The 17,806-nt window shown below is 45.2% G+C and overlaps 1 protein-coding gene across 1 annotated transcript in view; it reads left to right on the forward strand.

The window, feature by feature from the left end:
* Positions 1-17,806, forward strand: part of CFAP74 (cilia and flagella associated protein 74) — a 269,418-nt gene that overhangs the window by 205,894 nt on the left and 45,718 nt on the right. Inside the window, exons 30-31 of the mRNA XM_073585414.1 lie at positions 12,706-12,815; positions 17,571-17,626. Of these exons, the coding sequence (XP_073441515.1) occupies positions 12,706-12,815; positions 17,571-17,626 (166 nt within the window). The remainder of the gene's footprint in view (positions 1-12,705; positions 12,816-17,570; positions 17,627-17,806) is intronic.

The raw sequence follows: 17,806 nt of genomic DNA on the forward strand, positions 1-17,806 counted from the left end.
TGGCCTACGGCAATCATCAAGAGGGAACTTTCAGTCGGGCAGTGATGTCAGAAGTCGCTTGGATCCTGTCTTGAGCCGAACAGAATGTCCCAGCAATTTCCGTGGTGCACATCCTAGGAGTCGAAAATTGAGAGGCAGACTTCTCAGCCGAGGAGGTCTCGCTGCAGGCAAATGGTCACTGAATCCATCAGTTTTTCACAGGATCTGTCTCAGACGGGGGAACACGGATGTCGACATCATGGTGTCCAGACTCAACCACAAGGTTCCTCAGTTTGTTCCCAATCTCGCGACCTTCTAGCGTTCGGATCCGATGCACTAGCAATTCCCTGGACACAGGTCTCCTTCCTATACCTGTTTCCACCCCTACCAATGATTCCCAAAGTAATCATAAGGATAAAGGAGGAAGGAATATCCGTCATATTCATCGCTACAGATTAACCACGTAGTCCCTGGTGCACAGCGTTGACCAACCTTCTGGTGGATACACCGTGGAGACTTCTGGATCTCCCGAACCTTCTATTGCAGGGACCCCTCCTTCACCAGTTCTCAGTAGCTCAATTTAACGGGCATGGCTGTTGAAGCAGCAGTTTTAAAGTCGTCTGGGTCCTCAGATCAGATCGTGCAGACCATGATCAAAGCAAGGAAGCCTTCATCCTTTCACATGTACCATAGTACCACTGTACATAGAAGGCATTTTTTTCGCTGGTGTGAGACTCATCGGTTGGCTCCAATGGTTTTTTCACTTCATATCCATTTTGCCCTGTCTACAGTCGGGTCTGAATTCCGGACGGTCCCTTGCTTCTGTTAGGAGACAGGTTTCTGCCCTTTCTATTCTTTGTCAAGGGAATCGCCGACGGTTTAAGACATTCATCAAGGAGTCGCTTACTCTGTTTCCCCCTACCGACCCTCCTGGGATATTAATCTAGTGCTCGAGGTCCTACAAGAGCCTAAGTTTGAGTTTTTCATGTTACTCTCCTGGAAGGTCGTCTTCTTATTCTCTGTTTCCTTCAATAGTCTGGTTCCAGAACTAGCGGCGCTTTCCTGTCGCTCTCCTTGCCTGGTTTTTCACCAGGACAAGGGGGTCCTACGTCGGTTTCCGTCTTTCCTTCCTAAGGTGGTTTCCCGTTTTCATGGACATCGTCCTTACATCCTTTTGTCTGTCTCACTCTCACTCAGAGCTGTCTCTAACAAACTGGACCTTGTGAGAGCCCTACGTGCTTTCCTGTTCAGAACTGAGCCTTTCCGGCACTCAGACTCTCTGTTCATTATCCCAGAGGGTCTACGACAAGGTCTCCCTGTGTCCAGGTCTACCATTGCTCAATGAATTCTTTCCACTGTTCTGGAAGATTACCATCTCAGATGTTAAGCACGCCCACGGGGGATCACGGCTCACTTCACGTGTTCAATGAGGGCCTCTTGGGCAGTTCGCCATCAGGCGTAGGCCTTGCAGCTTTGCAAAGCTGCTACATGGGTTTCCACTCATGCATTTACCAAGTTCTACATTGTTCACACTCATGCTTCATTAGACGTGATCCTTGGTAGAATGGTCCTGCAACCCGCAGTGAGCTTAGCTCGGCCTTGAGGAAATGATACTTCTTCCCACCCTTTGGGACTGCTTTGAGATGTCCCATGGTTTCCTGTGTCCCCCAATGAAGTGAGAGAGAAATGCTCAGCTACTTACCGGTAGCGGTGTTTTTCAGGAGCCCATGACAGCACCACGAGAGAGGGGATCCGCCTTTCGGGGACAGGAAACCTACAGACATAAAAAGGGCGGCCCTCTATCCTGCTCCAGTTGGATTTCAGAGCATGAGAGGACCTCCCTGGTTAGTGGCAACTTAAATATGTACAGTCAATTACATGTCTCTACTACTGTGACTATTTTTTTTTCCAAGTAAAAAGGTGCTGACCCAATATGTGAGAGCAGAGGGAGGGAATGTGAAGTTGCTGTCATGGGCTCCTGAAAAACACCGCTATCGGTAAGTAGCTGAGCATTTATTCAGTCGCCATGACAGCACCACGAGAGACTTACAGAGATGAGGAAAGCTCTAGGGAGGGATAGCTGCTTCAAGCACCTTTCTCCCGAACGTGAGGTCGGCGGGCCCGCCTAAATCTAGTCTATAGTGGTTGAAAAAAGTTGATGGAGAGGACCATGTGGCCGCCTTACATATGTCCTCGATGGATACTTCCGACCTTTCTGCCCAGGATGTTGCCATGGCCCGAGTAGAGTGCGCTCTTATGCCTTCCGGAATCTCTAGTCCACCTGCAGTATAAGAAAAAGAGATAGCCTCCCTAATCCACCTAGCGAGGGTGTTTTTGGACACTCTAAGGCCTTTCCTAGCTCCCTGGAACGACACAAATAGGGCATTGTCTTTTTTCCATGGCTCCGCGGCTAAAATGTAACTATGGAGACACCGTCTCACATCGAGGAAATGGAGCTTCTGCTCGGTCGGGTTAGAGGGGTTCGGGTAGAAGGATGGGAGGACTATTTCCTGAAGCCTGTGGAATTTTGAGGCGACTTTGGGTAGATATAAGGGGTCGGGTTTTAAGGTGACCCTATCATCTGTGAACTGAGTGTATGGAGGTATCCTAGAGAGGGCCTGCAAGTCACTAACCCTCCTAGCTGACGTTAGGGCCACCAACAGGGCAGTTTTAAATGACAGGATCTTTATGGGAATGGAACCAATGGGCTCAAAGGGGGGCTCTGTCAGAGCTGATAGAACAAGATTGAGGTCCCATGGGACCAGTCTGTCTTTAACGATGGGTCTGGATCTTGCTGCTGCTTTAATGAACCTTGCCACCCAGTAATTGCTCGCTAAGTTGCAGTTATAAAAAGCCCCTAATGCTGAGACCTGGACTCTAAGTGTATTTGTGGCTAGACCCATCTCCAACCCCTTTTAAAGAAATTCCAAAACCTGACTAATTCGGATTCTTTGACCGACTTCTGCTCCTGACACTGCTAGAAACCTTTTCCAGATTCTAGCGTAGATATCTGTTGTGGAGGCCTTCCTACTTTTAGGAGGGCATTGACTAGCCTCTGGGAAAACCCTCTTCCCCTTAAAAGTTCCCCCTCAAGTTCCATGCCGCTAGATGTACATTGGAGACCCGTGGGTGATATACCGGACCCTGAGATAGAAGGTCCGGTAGCTCAGGGAGAATCCATGGCTGGGATACAGACATCTCTCTCAGCCAAGGAAACCATGTCCGCCTGGGCCAGAATGGGGCTATCAAGATAACCCTGGCTCTGTCATCTCGGATCTTCCTTAGCACCATCGGAATCAGATTCAGAGGGGGGAAGGCGTACGCCAGTCCGAAGCTCCACTGAACCAGGAAAGCGTCCACCGCGTACGGGTTTTCAATGGGGTCCAGAGAGCAGAATAGAGGGAGTTGACTGTTCTTTCTGCTGGCAAACAAGTCTATCTCTGGAAGCCCCCACCTGTGCACGACCTGTCCGAAGATGGCTTTTTTTAGTGTCCATTCTCCCTGTTTGAGCCTGTTGGGACTCAAAAAGTCGGCTGTCAGGTTTTGTTTTCCCTTTATGTGTAGAGCTGTGAGGGATAGGAGGTGTCGTTCGGCGATCTGGAAGATATGATCTGCTACATCCATTAAGGGCCTGGACCGGGTTCCCCCCTGGTGGTTAATATAGGCTACAGTTACCTGGTTGTCTGAGAATACTCTGACGTGTTCACCATAGATTCGAGCCCAGGGACCACCAGTGAAGGGACTGAACCGTAACATCAGATAAGGTGACTCTGGCATCGAGGCAACCCTCCAGCCGATGGGTGTTGTGTAGGATGTCCCACTGTAGGGTTCTTGTGTGGAGTTGTGCCCAGAGTACTGCCGGAATGCATGCCGTAAGAGAGCCTAAGAGTGACATAGCCCTTCTAAGGGTCATTGACGGATTATCTATTACCCTACATATGTGATGTTGAGTTTTCAGAACCTTAGACTCTGGTAAACGACATTCCTGCAAATCAGAGTCTATAGTAAGGCCCAGGAATTGTTGTACTTTTGTGGGTTGTAGTCGTGATATTTTAAAGTTAATGATCCACCCCAGATCTTGGAGGCTGGCTATTACCTTCCCTAATTGGGTGGCACAATGAGACTCCGAGTTCCCCACAATCAGGAGATCATCTAGATAGGGAACTACAAGAATGTTTTGTTCATGCAGATGGGCCATAACCTCCGCCATTGATTTTGTAAAGACCCAGGGTGCCACCGCCACCCCAAAGGGAAGTGCTGTATACTGAGAATGGCCTATTTTTCCCTCCAGTGAGACAGCTACCCTTAAGAATTGCTGATGTTCTACATGTATCGGAACATGATAATAGGCGTCTTTAAGGTATAGGACCACCATAAAGCACCCCCGGAACAGTAATTTAATCGCCGATTTTACAGACTCCATTTTAAAAGAGTAGATTCTGATGAATTTATTAAGGCATTTGAGATTAATTATGGTGCGATAAGAGCCATCCGGTTTCTTGACTAGAAAGAGAGGGGAGTAAAACCCCTTACCTCTTTGCGGCTCAGGAACTTTAATCAGTACACCTTTTCTGAGAAGATCGTAGATCTCTGCCTCCAACGCCTTCTGTTCTGTGGGTGAAGAACGGATGGGAGTTAGGATAAACTTGTCGCCTGTAGACTGCTGGAACTCGAATCTTATTCCCGCTTTGATGATGCTCCGTATCCAAGGACTATTTGAGATACGCGACCAGGCTGGGTAGAAGGACAGTAACCTTCCTCCCACCGGGCCAGACAGTCATTTGGGATCATTATGGTCACGAGGGGTGTTAAACATATACCCCCTACCTCTCCTTCTGGTATCGTATCTGGGTCTTTCTCTGGAAGGTCGCCTACGATCAAACCACCTTCTATAAGATCCCCTTCTGAAAGGTGGTCTACCCAAATATGGGAAGCGTTTTTTGCTATCTCCTGCTTTCTCCAACAGTTCGCCCAGAACTTTGCCGAACAAGTAAGTTCCCTCACACGGGACACCGCATAATTTAGATCTGGCCTGCAAATCACCCGGCCAGCATTTAAGCCATAAGGCTCTGCGGGCTGCATTGGAGAGGGCCGCGGATCTGGCTGCCAATTTCACTGAGTCCGCCGATGCATCCGAGAGGAAGGCTGCTGCTCCCTGAGCTGTCGAGAGGGAGGAGAGAATGTCCTGTTTTGGTGTTTTATCCCTAATCTGTCTTTCTAGCTGGTCTAACCAAACTGTTAGGGATCTGGCAGTGCATGTGGCCGCAATCGCTGGTCGAAGAGCTCCAGCTGATGTTTCCCAGGATCCTTTGAGGAAAGCATCGGCCTTCCTACCCAACGGGTCTTTTAAGCTACCCAGATCCTCAAAGGGAAGGGAAGTCTTTTTGCAAGCTTTTGCTATGGCCGTATCCAATCTTGGGGCTTTATCCCAAGATGCCGAATCTGTTTCCTCAAAGGGATACCTTCTTTTAAAGGCCGAAGGTAGGGAGCCCTTCCTTTCAGCTTTTTTCCATTCTCTAGTGATAAGAGCCCTGACCTTGTCTATTAGAGGGAATAACCTTCGATTTTTCCGGTCCAAACCACCGAAACATACAATCCTGTACCGACTTCTCTGCTGGGGTTACCTCAATCCCCATTGTAGTATTTACCGCCTTTATTAAATGATTGACCCGCTCCAGCGGGAAACAGGAGCGTCCTGATCTGGTCTCAGATGACGAGGACGAAGATGATGATGAATCTGATCCTAGCTCCTGCGAATCACTGTCGGAGACTAAGAGCAATTGTCTAGGGGACTTGTCTCTAAGTTTTGCTGGAGACCGAGATCCAGCCGAACTCCTAAGTTCCTGCCTGACTATCTCCCTTATACTGGAGGAAAAGTCGTCCGTCTCTTCCGAGAACAAGTGGTTAATACAGGGTCTACAGAGATTCCTTCCCTGACCGTCCGGGAGGGGGACTCCGCACTCGGCACACTGTCTGTGCTTGCTTTTTCCCGAACTCTTTTTCCCCGGGTTCTGCGGGGGGTCCATTGGAGCTGCCATACTCCAGCTCGTGGACTTCTCAGGTCTCGCCTTCTGAGTGGACTTGTGTTTCTCAGAACGGCTGCTGCTGCTGGTAGAACGCTGCTCCGGCTTCTCTGAGGCTTTAGGCTGCGTCTCTTCCCAAGGCTCTGGATGCTCCTGAGGCGCCATTATGGGCTACTACAGGGCCAGAAGCAGCTCTCCCGCTCACCTGAGCCCTTAAGTAGATGTGGCACCGCCCCCTCTGGGGCTCACAGGTGCCTTCCATCAGCGCCTGGTCCCCTTCACCTTCCCCACCTCCTCCGCCCCCCTCCCCTGACCAAACCCACGGCGAGACACCCCCCTCCCCCAGCCGGCGCACGGCCGCCCCCCCCGGGACGTCACACGCACACCCCCCGCCACCGTCCAACCCCCAGAGGCGCGCCCGGGCTGCGGCCGCAGTGCGCGCCCGCCGCGTCACTTCCAGCGCGACCGGCCGCGTCATTAGACTGCACCCGCACAGCGACAGCCGCCCCCAAAGGGAAAGTAGGCGGCGGCAATGGCACGGACAATCCCCGGGCCCGCGCGCCCCGGCAGAGGAGAGCGCCCACCCCCGGTCCCGGCGGGGAGAGGGAGGGAGGAAGGGGAACCCGCGGCGGCACTGGCGCGGGCCTACCTGTAGTGGACGCTCCCCCTGGAGGCCACCTACAGCTACGTCGCCTGCACCGACAGTTCCCCTGCCGTGCGGCGCCTCCATGGTCCTGGTCAGGCCGAGGCAGGGGACCCCCGCTGCCTGAATCGGCCGCCAAGCCCGGGCATTATCTACTCCTCTTCAGGTATGCCTGCAGGGTCCCCTGTCAGGGACAGGAAACCAACTGGAGCGGGAGGGCCGCCCTTTTTATGTCTGTAGGTTTCCTGTCCCCGAAGGGTGGATCCCCTCTCTCGTGGTGCTGTCATGGCGACTGAATAAAACAAGATTTTAGGTACTCACCGTAAAATCTGTTTCTCTGAGCCTTCATTGGGGGACACTTGTATTCTGTTATCTGTTAAATTTGTGTTGTTATGCTCTGTGCTTCTCCTACTGTTTCTCACAAACTGAGTAGCCTTCTGCCAGTTGGTGGGTATATACTGCTGGGGAGGAGCTAACTATTTTTTTGAATAGTGTCAACCTCCTATTGGCAGCAGCATACACCCATGGTTTCCTGTGTCCCCCAATGAAGGCTCCGAGAAACAGATTTTACGGTGAGTACCCAAAATCTTGCTTTTTGAACCACTCTCCATAATTTTTGAAAATTCTTGGAGAACAGGAGAAGTCCCAGAAGACTGGAGAAGAGCAAATGTTGTTCCTATCTTCAAAAAAAAGAAGGTGATGGACCCAGGGAACTATAGGCCAGTGAGTCTGACTTTTATACCAGGAAAGATCTTTGAACAAATTATTAAACCACATGTATGTAAGTACCTGGATAAGAATGAAGTGATTAACCAGAGTTAGCATGGGTTTGTAACTAATAAGTCATGTCAGACTAACTTAATTTCCTTCTATGGCAGAATCACTAACTGGGTGGATCAGGGAAATGCTGTAGATATAGTATATCTTGACTTCAGCAAAGCATTTGACAAAGTATGTAACACCATGCTTATTGAAAAAATGACTAAGTATGGAATGGACAAGAGGCAACTGTTTGGGTGTGTGCACACGCTGCGGATTCTCCTGCGGATCCGCAGTGGAATTGGCCGCTGCAGATCCGCAGCAGTTTTTGCTGCGGTGTACAGTAGCATAATATCCTATGGAAAAAAAAACGCTGTGCAGACGCTGCAGAATTTTCCGCTCGGATTTGCTGCGGTTTCAAAACCGCAGAAAGAATTGACACGTCAATTCTTTCTGTGGATTGCGCTGCGGTTTGCCATCTTCTCCATTGTGGAGATGAAAAACCGCAGGCCAATCTGCAAGTAAAACCGCAGGTCTTTTGACCTGCAGATTTACCTGCAGATTTTACAAAATCCGCATGGGCAAATCCGCAGAGCATTCCGCAGCGTGTGCACATACCTTTAGGTGGATTCACAACTGGCTTAGTGATCGGACCCAAAGAGTGGTCGTAAATAGAGTTGAGCGACTTTGGTCGGATCAGGTTTCATGAAACAAAATTTGTTTCAGATGAAACTGGTCCGACTAGGGCAAAAAAAAGTCGGCGTTTCGTCCGAAACCCGACCCCAATGCAAGTCAATGGGAAATAAAAGTCGGCATTGAGTGGATGACATTCATCCACTCAATGCTGACTTTTAATCCCCATTGACTTGCATTGGGGTCGGGTTTCGGACGAAACGCCGACTTTTTTTGCCCTAGTCGGACCAGTTTCATCTGAAACAAATTTTGTTTCATGAAACCCGATCCGACCAAAGTCGCTCAACTCTAGTCGTAAACTGCTGCACATCCAGTTGGAAGAATGTCTCAAGTGGAGTAGAACAGGGCTCTGTCCTGGGCCCTGTATTGTTCAACATCTTTATCAGTGATTTAGATGTAGGAATTGAGGGTTAACTGATTAAATTTGCTGATGACACAAAGCTCGGAGGGATAGCTAATACTAGAGAAGAGAGAGAGAGAATTCAAAAAGACATAAATAAACTGGAGCAGTGGGCAGCAACTAACAGAATGGTTTTTGACAGGGAACAATGCAAGGTACTACATCTGGGTAATAAAAATGAAAAAACATATACAGAATGGGAGGAATAGGGCTAAGCAACGGCCCATGTGAAAAAGAGTTGGGTGTACTAATAGATCACAGACTAAACATGAGTCAACAGTGTGATGCAGCAGCAGCAGCAAAAAAAGGCAAATGCAATTCTGGGATGTATTAACTGAAGCATACAGTCTAGATCACGTGAAGTCATTATTTCCCTCTACTCCTCTTTGGTCAGACCTCATCTGGAACACTGTGTCTAGTTTTGGGCACCAAATTTTAAAAAACACATCAACAGACTGGAGCAAGTTCAGAGAAGAGCAACCAGAATGGTGACCGCTTTGCAAACCATGTCTTATGAGGAATGGTTACAGGATTTGGGAATGTTTAGCTTGCAAAAAAGAAGACTGAGAGGAGACTTAATAGTTCTCTACTAATATCTCAAGGACTGTCAAATTATAGAAGGATCATCTTTATTCTCATTTGCACAAGGAAAGACTAGAAGCAATGGGATGAAACTGAATGGGAGGTGACACAGATTAGATACTAGAAAAACTTTTTGACAGGGTAATCAATGAGTGGAACAGGCTGCCACGAGAGGTGGTGAGTTCTTCTTCAATGGAAGTCTTCAAACAGAGGCTGGACAGACATCTGTCTGGGATGATTTAATGAATCCTGCTTTGAGCAGAGGGTTGGACACAATGACCCAGGAGATCCCTTCCAACTCTACAATTCTATGATTCTATGACTACATACCCCTTAATTTGACTACACTTTTCGACAGGTTTATAACTAAGATAAATGTGTGGTGTTGTCTACCCCTCTCTGTTGCGGAGAGAACCTGATAAAAATGATGTTACTGCCCCAACTGCTATATATTTTGCACTATTCCCCTATATGGATTCCGACATACTATTTTCAAAGAGCCCATAGGTTCTTTATTATTGTGGAAGAAGCAACGAGCCAGAACGAAGTTAGAACACCTTCTGAGGGGTAAAACAGACGGTACTGTATTATCTGGCTGTGGGGTCATCAAACTGTTCAGAGCCCCATATGGGGCCATTATACTGTATAGAGATTTTATACTATATGGAGCACTATGTACATACACTATGTAGGGGCATTATACTGTATGGCGCACTATGTGGGGCCATTATGCCATATGGAAAGCAATGCAGGGCCCCGATATACTGTATGGAGGACTATATAGGGACATTATACTGTGAATAGCACTTTATTGGCCATTATACTGTATGGAGGGATGTGTAGGGATTACAGCTGGTGAATCATACTGCAATGGTGTCACCATTCTTTGTTGGGGGGGATTGAGGGAGTGGGTACAGTAGGGTCATCATACCATGCATGTGGCGGGTACAGTGGAGGAATTCACTGTGGGGGTATCATACTGTGTTTGGGGGTGCTTTTGTTTGTATCATACTTTATTATTTCTGTTCAAGGTTTTTTTTTTTGTCCTTTATCACATATTTAATATTGGCCATTGGGCCATATGTTTTTATTGCCCTTACATAACATATTATATTTTTCCAATATTTTATTGTATGATCGACTAATTAAATTAATGAAAAAGTTCATCGTTATATTTGAGGCTAGGGATAAGGTTGGCCTACGACTTTGTCCCTGCTCTAGGATGACCACCGACACTGCTGCTGATGTGGTCTGTACAGCTGATATCACAATGTAAAAGATCAAGGCAGGATATTCTGTAATGTGAGCAGTTTTCAGAACAAGTAGAAATATTTACGAGGCTTCTTTCTTTGAAATACAAGATTTTAAATTATTATTACCCTTTGTGTGAAATTAATAGGATCTGTGTGCACAATAAACTTGCTTTGTCTCAGTAATGCCATGCCACAGCATCATAAAAGCTTCCTCTCTTGAGTTTTCAGTATTGGGTGAGTACTCAATAGATGTATAGCTTAGAAGCAAATTTTTGGTGCAGTTTGATAAGTTTAGTACGAGAAAATCGGATGGCATGGGAATAAAGTACTCAGTGCACATAATTATTCCTTCACAGAATCCCTATAGGCAACATGATTTGAAAAGAGGATTTTAAGTTGCACTGTGTAACAAAAAGTTATGCAACTTTGTAAACTTTGCATCTTATTTTCTTTTTGTTTTCAAGATTTCTATTTGCAGCCAGGAAATAAAAAAAAAATATTGTACACATTTTGTGTTTTAAAACCAGAAATGAAAATGTCAGCTTTGGGGTTTAAAGGGAATCTGTCACCAGGTTTTTGCCACATAAACTGACAGCAACATGATATAGAAACAGAGACCCTGATTCCAGCGATGTACAGTAACATTTAATGGGCGGCTTGTTGTAAATTTGATAAAATCACTGTTTTATCATCATGAGATTTATCACTAGAGGACTAGTAAACCTGCTGAAGACCTGTAGTCTTCCATATTCATGACTTTTTTATAACCCCACCCCCACCACTGATTGGCAGCTTGCTGCCTATGCATAGCGTGCACGGAATGCAGCTAATCAGGGATGTGGGCGAAGTTAGGGGATTTTATGAAAACAGCAAGCAGCTCAGTAAGTGACACATCACTGGAATCAGGGTCTCTGCCCCTACATTATGCTGCTCTCGAATGAGGTAGTAAAGTATTGGTGACAGACTCCCTGTAAGAGATTTTCCATTATTAATAAAATATATATACAGTGTATATATACAGGGGTTGGACAAAATAATGGAAACACCTGGAAACATCAACAAAAGTCAGTTTAATATGGTGTAGGTCCACCTTTTGCGGTGATTACAGCCTCAATTCTCTGAGGTATGGATTCATACAAGGTGTGAATTGTTTCCAAAGGAATTGTAGCCCATTGTTCAGTTAAAACATCCAGTTCTTTGAGCGACGATGGCGGCGAAATCGACGTCTAATTTGAATCTCTAAAATAGGCCATAAATGCTCAATAATGTTGAGGTCTGGGGATTGTCGGGGCCAGATGAGATGCTCAACTTCATTACAATGTTCCTCGTGCCATGCTTTAACGATTCTAGCTGTATGAATTGGTGCATTATCATCCTGAAAGATGGCGTTCCCCTCCGGGAACAGTGCTTGAACCATAGGATGCACTTGGTCGCCCAAAATGCCTAAATAATCGCGGCTGTTAATTCTTCCATGAAGGGATATCATTGGCCCGGCGGATCTCCACGAAATAGCACCCCAGATCATCACAGAACCTCCGCCATGTTTTACGGTTGGGAGAAGGCAGTCTGGATGGAATGCTTCTTTCGGCTGTCTCCAAACGTACATTCGGCCGGAGGTCGGAAATTGGGTAAACGATGCTTCGTCTGAGAATATCACATGTCTCCACTGCTCGAGGGACCAATTCTGGAGGTTTCTACACCACTCTAAACGCTTGGAAACATTTGCCATTGAGAGCAGCGGTTTTCGAATTGCATCTCTTCCGTGGAATCCAGATATGTGCAGCTCCCGACGAACAGTTTTCCTGGAAACTGGGCTCTGTAGGTGTTCATTGAGCTCAGCAGTGATTTTCGGAGCCGTGGTCTTGCGATCCTCTCTCACAATTCGCTTTAGAGTCCGACAGTCTCTCTCAGTCAGCTTCGACTTTCGGCCGGACCTGTGCTTCGCTGCGGACGTTTTTCCTTCTCTTTAAAACGCAGTCATTACTTTGGAGACAGTACCTCTTGACACGCCAAGCATTCGGGCACTTTCTGTTACACTAGCGCCTGCCATACGAGCACCAACAATTTGACCTCTTTGAAAATCCGAGAGGTCTGCCATTGGTATCAGGTTCTCATCAATGTTCTTACAATTCTGCAAAACTAACAGTTAATTTACATACACATATCACATAACACAAATAATCAACTACAAAACATTACCATATGTCACGGTTTGCATGTTTAGAACATGTTCGAAGATTATGATGCCAAAACGTTAGGTGTTTCCATTATTTTGTCCAACCCATATATATATATATATATATATATATATATATATATATTTATTTATTATCCTCTTGCATACTGTTTTTAACTGTTTTACTATCTCTACAGCCCACACAACACCCTGTATCTTGAGCTTCACTGTCCTGCAATAGCTCCACCTTTGATTGTCAGTTCTGAAAATGGACGCCATCTCATCGGCTTCGGAGAGGTTGCAATAGGTATTTAATCAATATAACGAGGCAGATACTAGTTAACGACTGCGCATTTCCTTACACTTCATTATAAAATGACCTGAGTAGCTTCATTTAACATTACTATCAACATTATATTGATGGTTTTTGGCGCCCTTCAATGAGTGAAATTGCTAACAAGCCAGGCATTCTAGATGTGTATAAATTGCCCGATGCCGGCATTTCTTCCTTATTTTTCATTTTTTTTCTATCATGAATGAAGGGAGGTGAGGGTGGTGATGTCTTTATTTGATGTGCACAGTTCTACCATAGATTACCAAGCTTAATGGATTTTCAAATTAAAAGCAACAAGCATATCTCCGAATGGCTCAATTGCATTTTATGTTAGCGTGTCATCGCATTCTCTTTCTGCTGCGTTAACAAGGTCGTAAGGATTTTAACCGTATTACATTCTATATGTATAATTTATGTGCAGAATTAAAAACAATTATTAGTAATTATAAATAATTATTAACAATTGGTGCCCTGTCTTAATGGACCAGGTCTTATTAAAATAAATATAAATAAATACAAATTTGAGAAAAAAAAATGCACATGACACATTGGTTGTATAACAAGACACATGGAGTCTCATTTGGCTCCTTTATTCCGGAGCTGTCTGGTTCTTGTCATACTACACTACTTCACATTCCGATTTTTTAGTGCTTTTATGAGTTAAAAAAAAACGCTGTATACACGGCATTTAATGGAGAATTCATATTGAAACCTCTATGCTTTTGTATGAAATCAGTATGAGTGCCATATCCCAGCTACACTTGTATGGAATGGAGCAATAATACAGTTATAAAACATTTTGTTTTTTTTCAAAGCGGGATAAAACATTTTGATCCTGGTTTTTTGTTTTTTTTTTTAATCTTGACTCTCCTTTGCGAAGATACTAGCAATCAAAGAAATAGGCACCCCAAGAGTTCACTTTTTCTAATTCCAAGTGGGTGTTATCAGATATTTTTTCACTGGGGTGTGTATTTCTTCTCCCTGTATGATGGTGACCAATCATAAGTAGGCACCAACATGCTGTAGAAGGAAGAACACGCCCCCATTAGAGCAGGTTTCTTAGTGGGTAAGATGTAATGGCAGACAGCCCTAATCTCCTCTTGCATGATTGGAAAGCACAGATGACTAACACCTTTCAGATAAGATCCCTATGAGGGACCTAAAAGCTCTCCTCCTCACATAGCACTGTCAACACTGCTGTACTGTCCCTGTTTTGAGATGTGACAGTATCACACTTATGTCTGTTGTGTAGTGGCGTACCGCCAATGGCTGCAGGCCACACGACTGCTATGGTGTCCATGAGAGGGGGAGGGGCTGTTGTCATCGCCCGCACGCCGCCTGTCAGCGCCCGAACTAGGTCCCCCTCCCCGTCAGCATGAGCAATGAGGATGGAGGATGGAGCATCAGCAGACGTTTCCACCCCCATCATTCTTACTCAGCGGGAAGTGGGGTGCATTATATTGTATGGAGGACAATGGGTGTGCATTATATTGTATGGTGGACCATGAGGGGTGCATTATATTGTATAGATGTATGGAGGACCATGAGAGGTGCATTATATTGTATGGATGTATGGGGGTGCATTATATTGTTTGGAGGGTCATGGGTGGTACAATATATTGTATGGGGGACCATGGTGAGCGCATTATATTGTATGGAGGACCATGGGGAGTTCATTATATTGTATGGAGGACCATGGGAGTGCATTATTTTATATGCAGGACCATGGATAGTGCATTATACTATATGGAGGATTATTGGGGGCGAATTATACTATATGAAGGAATATATGGGGCCCATTATACTATATGGAAGGCTATGTGGGGCCATTATAATATTTGCAGCGCTATGTGGAGGGGGCCATTATACTGTATGCAAGCAATTATATAGTATTAAGGTTTGTGTGGGGTCCATCATACTTTATGGAGGCTATTATACTGTTTGGAGGACTACTGCGGGCCATAATACAGTGTGGCGAGGTGTGGGGACCATTATACTGTAAACGGCCCATTATACTGCATGGAAGACTGTGTGGGGGTCATAGTTGGGGGATCATAGTGTTGAGATCATCAAACTTTGCCTTGGGAGTTGAGGTGGGGTACAGTAGGGTCATTATATTGTGAATGTGTGTATGTGGAGAAATTATCCATGGGGGTATCATGCTGTGTGTGGGGGGGCATTGTTCTTGGCATCATACTTTATGGGGGGCAATGAAAGAGGAATCAAGGATTTCAGCAGGAGGAAAATTACTATGTAAAGGCTGCAACGTTATGAGATACAGCGGGTACAGAAAGTATTCTGATCCCTTTAAATTTTTCACTCTTTCTTTCACTGCAGCCATTTGTTAAATTCAAAAAAGTTCATTTTTGCTCTCATTAATGTACATTCTGCACCCCATCTTGACTCAAAAAAAAAAATAGAAATGTAGAAATGTTTGCAAATTTATTAAAAAAGAAAAACTGAAATATCACATGGTCGTAAGTATTCACACTCTTTGCACAGTATTGAGTAGAAGCAACCTTTTGAGCTAGTACAGCCATGAGTCTTCTTGGGAATGATGCAATAAGTTTTTCACACCTGGATTTGGGGATCCTCTGCCATTCTTTCTTGCAGAGCCTCTCCAGTTCTGTCAGATTGGATGGTGAACGTTGGAGGACAGCCATTTTCAGGTCTCTCCAGAGATGCTCAATTGGATTTAGGTCAGGGCTCTGGCTGGGCCAGTCATGAATGGTCACAGAATTGTTCTGAAGCCACTCCTTTGTTATTTTAGCTGTGTGCTTAAGGTCATTGTCTTGTTGGAAGGTGAACCTTCGGCCAAGTCTGAGGTCCAGAGCACTCTGGAAGAGGTTTTCATCCAGGTTATCTCTATACTTGCCCGCTTTCATGTTTCCTTCAATTGCAACCAGTTGTCCTGTCCTTGCAGCTGAAAAACATGTTTCACTGTTGGGATTGTATTGGGCAGGTGATGAGCAGTGTCTGGTTTTCTCCACACATACCACTTAGAATTATCACCAAAAAGTTCTATCTTCGTCTCATCAGACCAGAGAATCTTATTTCTCATAGTCTGGGAGTCCTTTATGTGTTTTTTTTAGCAAAATCTATGTGGACTTTCATATGTCTTGCACTGAGGAGAGGCCTCCATCTGGCCATTCTGCCATAAAGACCCAACTGGTGGAGGGTTGCAGTTATAGTTGACTTTTTGAAAGTTTCTCCCATCTCCCTACTCCATCTGTGGAGCTCAGCCACAGTGATCTTGGCCAAGGCTCTTCTCCCACGATTGCCCAGTTTGGCTAGACGGCCAGGTCTAGGAAGACTTCTGGTGGTCCTAAACTTCTTCCATTTAAGGATTATGGAGGCCATTGTGCTCTTAGGAACCTTAAGTACTGCAGAAATTATTTGGTAACCTTGGTCAGATGTGTGCCTTGCCACGATTCTGTCTCTTGAGCTCCTTGGCTAGTTCCTTTGACCTCATGATTCTCTTTTGGTTTGACATGCACTGTGAGGTCTTATATAGACAGGTGTGTGCCTTCACAAATCAAGTCCTATCAGTTTCATGAAACACAGCTGGACTCCAATGAAGGAGTAGAACCATCTCAAGGAGGATCACAAGGAAATGGGTATCATGTGACTTAAATATGAGTGTCTGACCATGAGATATTTCAGTTTTTCTTTTTTAATAACTTTGCAAAAATTTCTACATTTCTGTTTTTTTTTCAGCCAAGATGGGGTGCAGTGTGTACATTAATGAGAATAAAATTTACCCTTTTGAATTTACCAAATGACTGCAATGAAACAAAGAGTGAAAAATTTAAAGGGGTCTGAATACTTTCCGTACCCACTGTATGCTCTTCTGTGACCCCAACAATTATTTTTTTTTAGGTGTAGGGGCCCAATTAGAACTTGTGCTATAGGGGCCCATGATTTCTATGTACACCTCTGCTGTTTTGCTTAACTTGTTATTACTCTGAAGTGAGATCAGAGCAGGGTTTCATTATATATCCCAGAGGAGTAGTCCAGAACAGGCAGACAAGATATGTGTAATATGAAATGACAGCCCTGATATGACTGCAGAGCACGTGCAAGTTGCTTGAGCATCCCCACCACACTGATTCAATGTGGAGTGGAAATGGTTTATTAAAAAGTTTACAACACTTTTGTGAAAGTCAGAGGTTTTAGCACTTGAGCGACTCCTTTCGCCACTTTTGAAAAGTGATGAGAAAAGTGTTCCCAAGCTAAGAGGGCAAATCTAGCAACAGTCTTACAGGTTTAATATGCAACTCAGAAATCGGCGTACGTTTTTGTGAATATTTTCTGGTGTCTATTTAAATTTTGTCAAACTTGCACAAGATGCATCAAATTTATTTCGAGATGTGCTCTTCTTATTAAATTTGGCGCATTATACTGCCGATAAATCAGTTTTAGGGCTCATACTCACTTGCAAGAGTCTCGCACGTTTCTCGTGCGAGTCTCTCGCTTGAAAACCTGGCACTGTCACTGGGACTCGAACCAGAGCGTGCGGCTGCATAGCAATACATGTAGCCGCACGCTCCTGTCTGAGTGCCAGCAGCAGTGCCAGGTTTTCATGTGAGTCTCGCAAGTGAGTATGAGCCCTTAGACTGATGTGTAAAGGGCCAGTCTTATTAAATCTCTTAATGCTGCCACACACTGTGATTGAAGTGTTGAAAATGTTCTTACATCTGTTTTTTTATTTTTTTTATTTTTTTGCAGGTCAACGTGTAGTAAAGAAAGTAACTTTGCAAAACATTTCTTATGAGCCTGTGGAAGTATCCTTTAAGTCTTATAACCTAAAATCTATTGTTTAATCTTGAGACCAGCGACTCATTTCTTGCTTTTAACACTTCATTTCCATTGTTCGCCAAACATAGCAGCCGATCCTATTTATAAATGGTGCGCGCATCATTAGATTTGACCTTGGCAAACACACAGCAGTTTCCACAGCATAT

Source organism: Dendrobates tinctorius, unplaced genomic scaffold (assembly GCF_039654945.1).
Source record: "Dendrobates tinctorius isolate UK_male_01 unplaced genomic scaffold, ASM3965494v1 ptg000086l, whole genome shotgun sequence".
Lineage (NCBI taxonomy): Eukaryota > Metazoa > Chordata > Amphibia > Anura > Dendrobatidae > Dendrobates > Dendrobates tinctorius.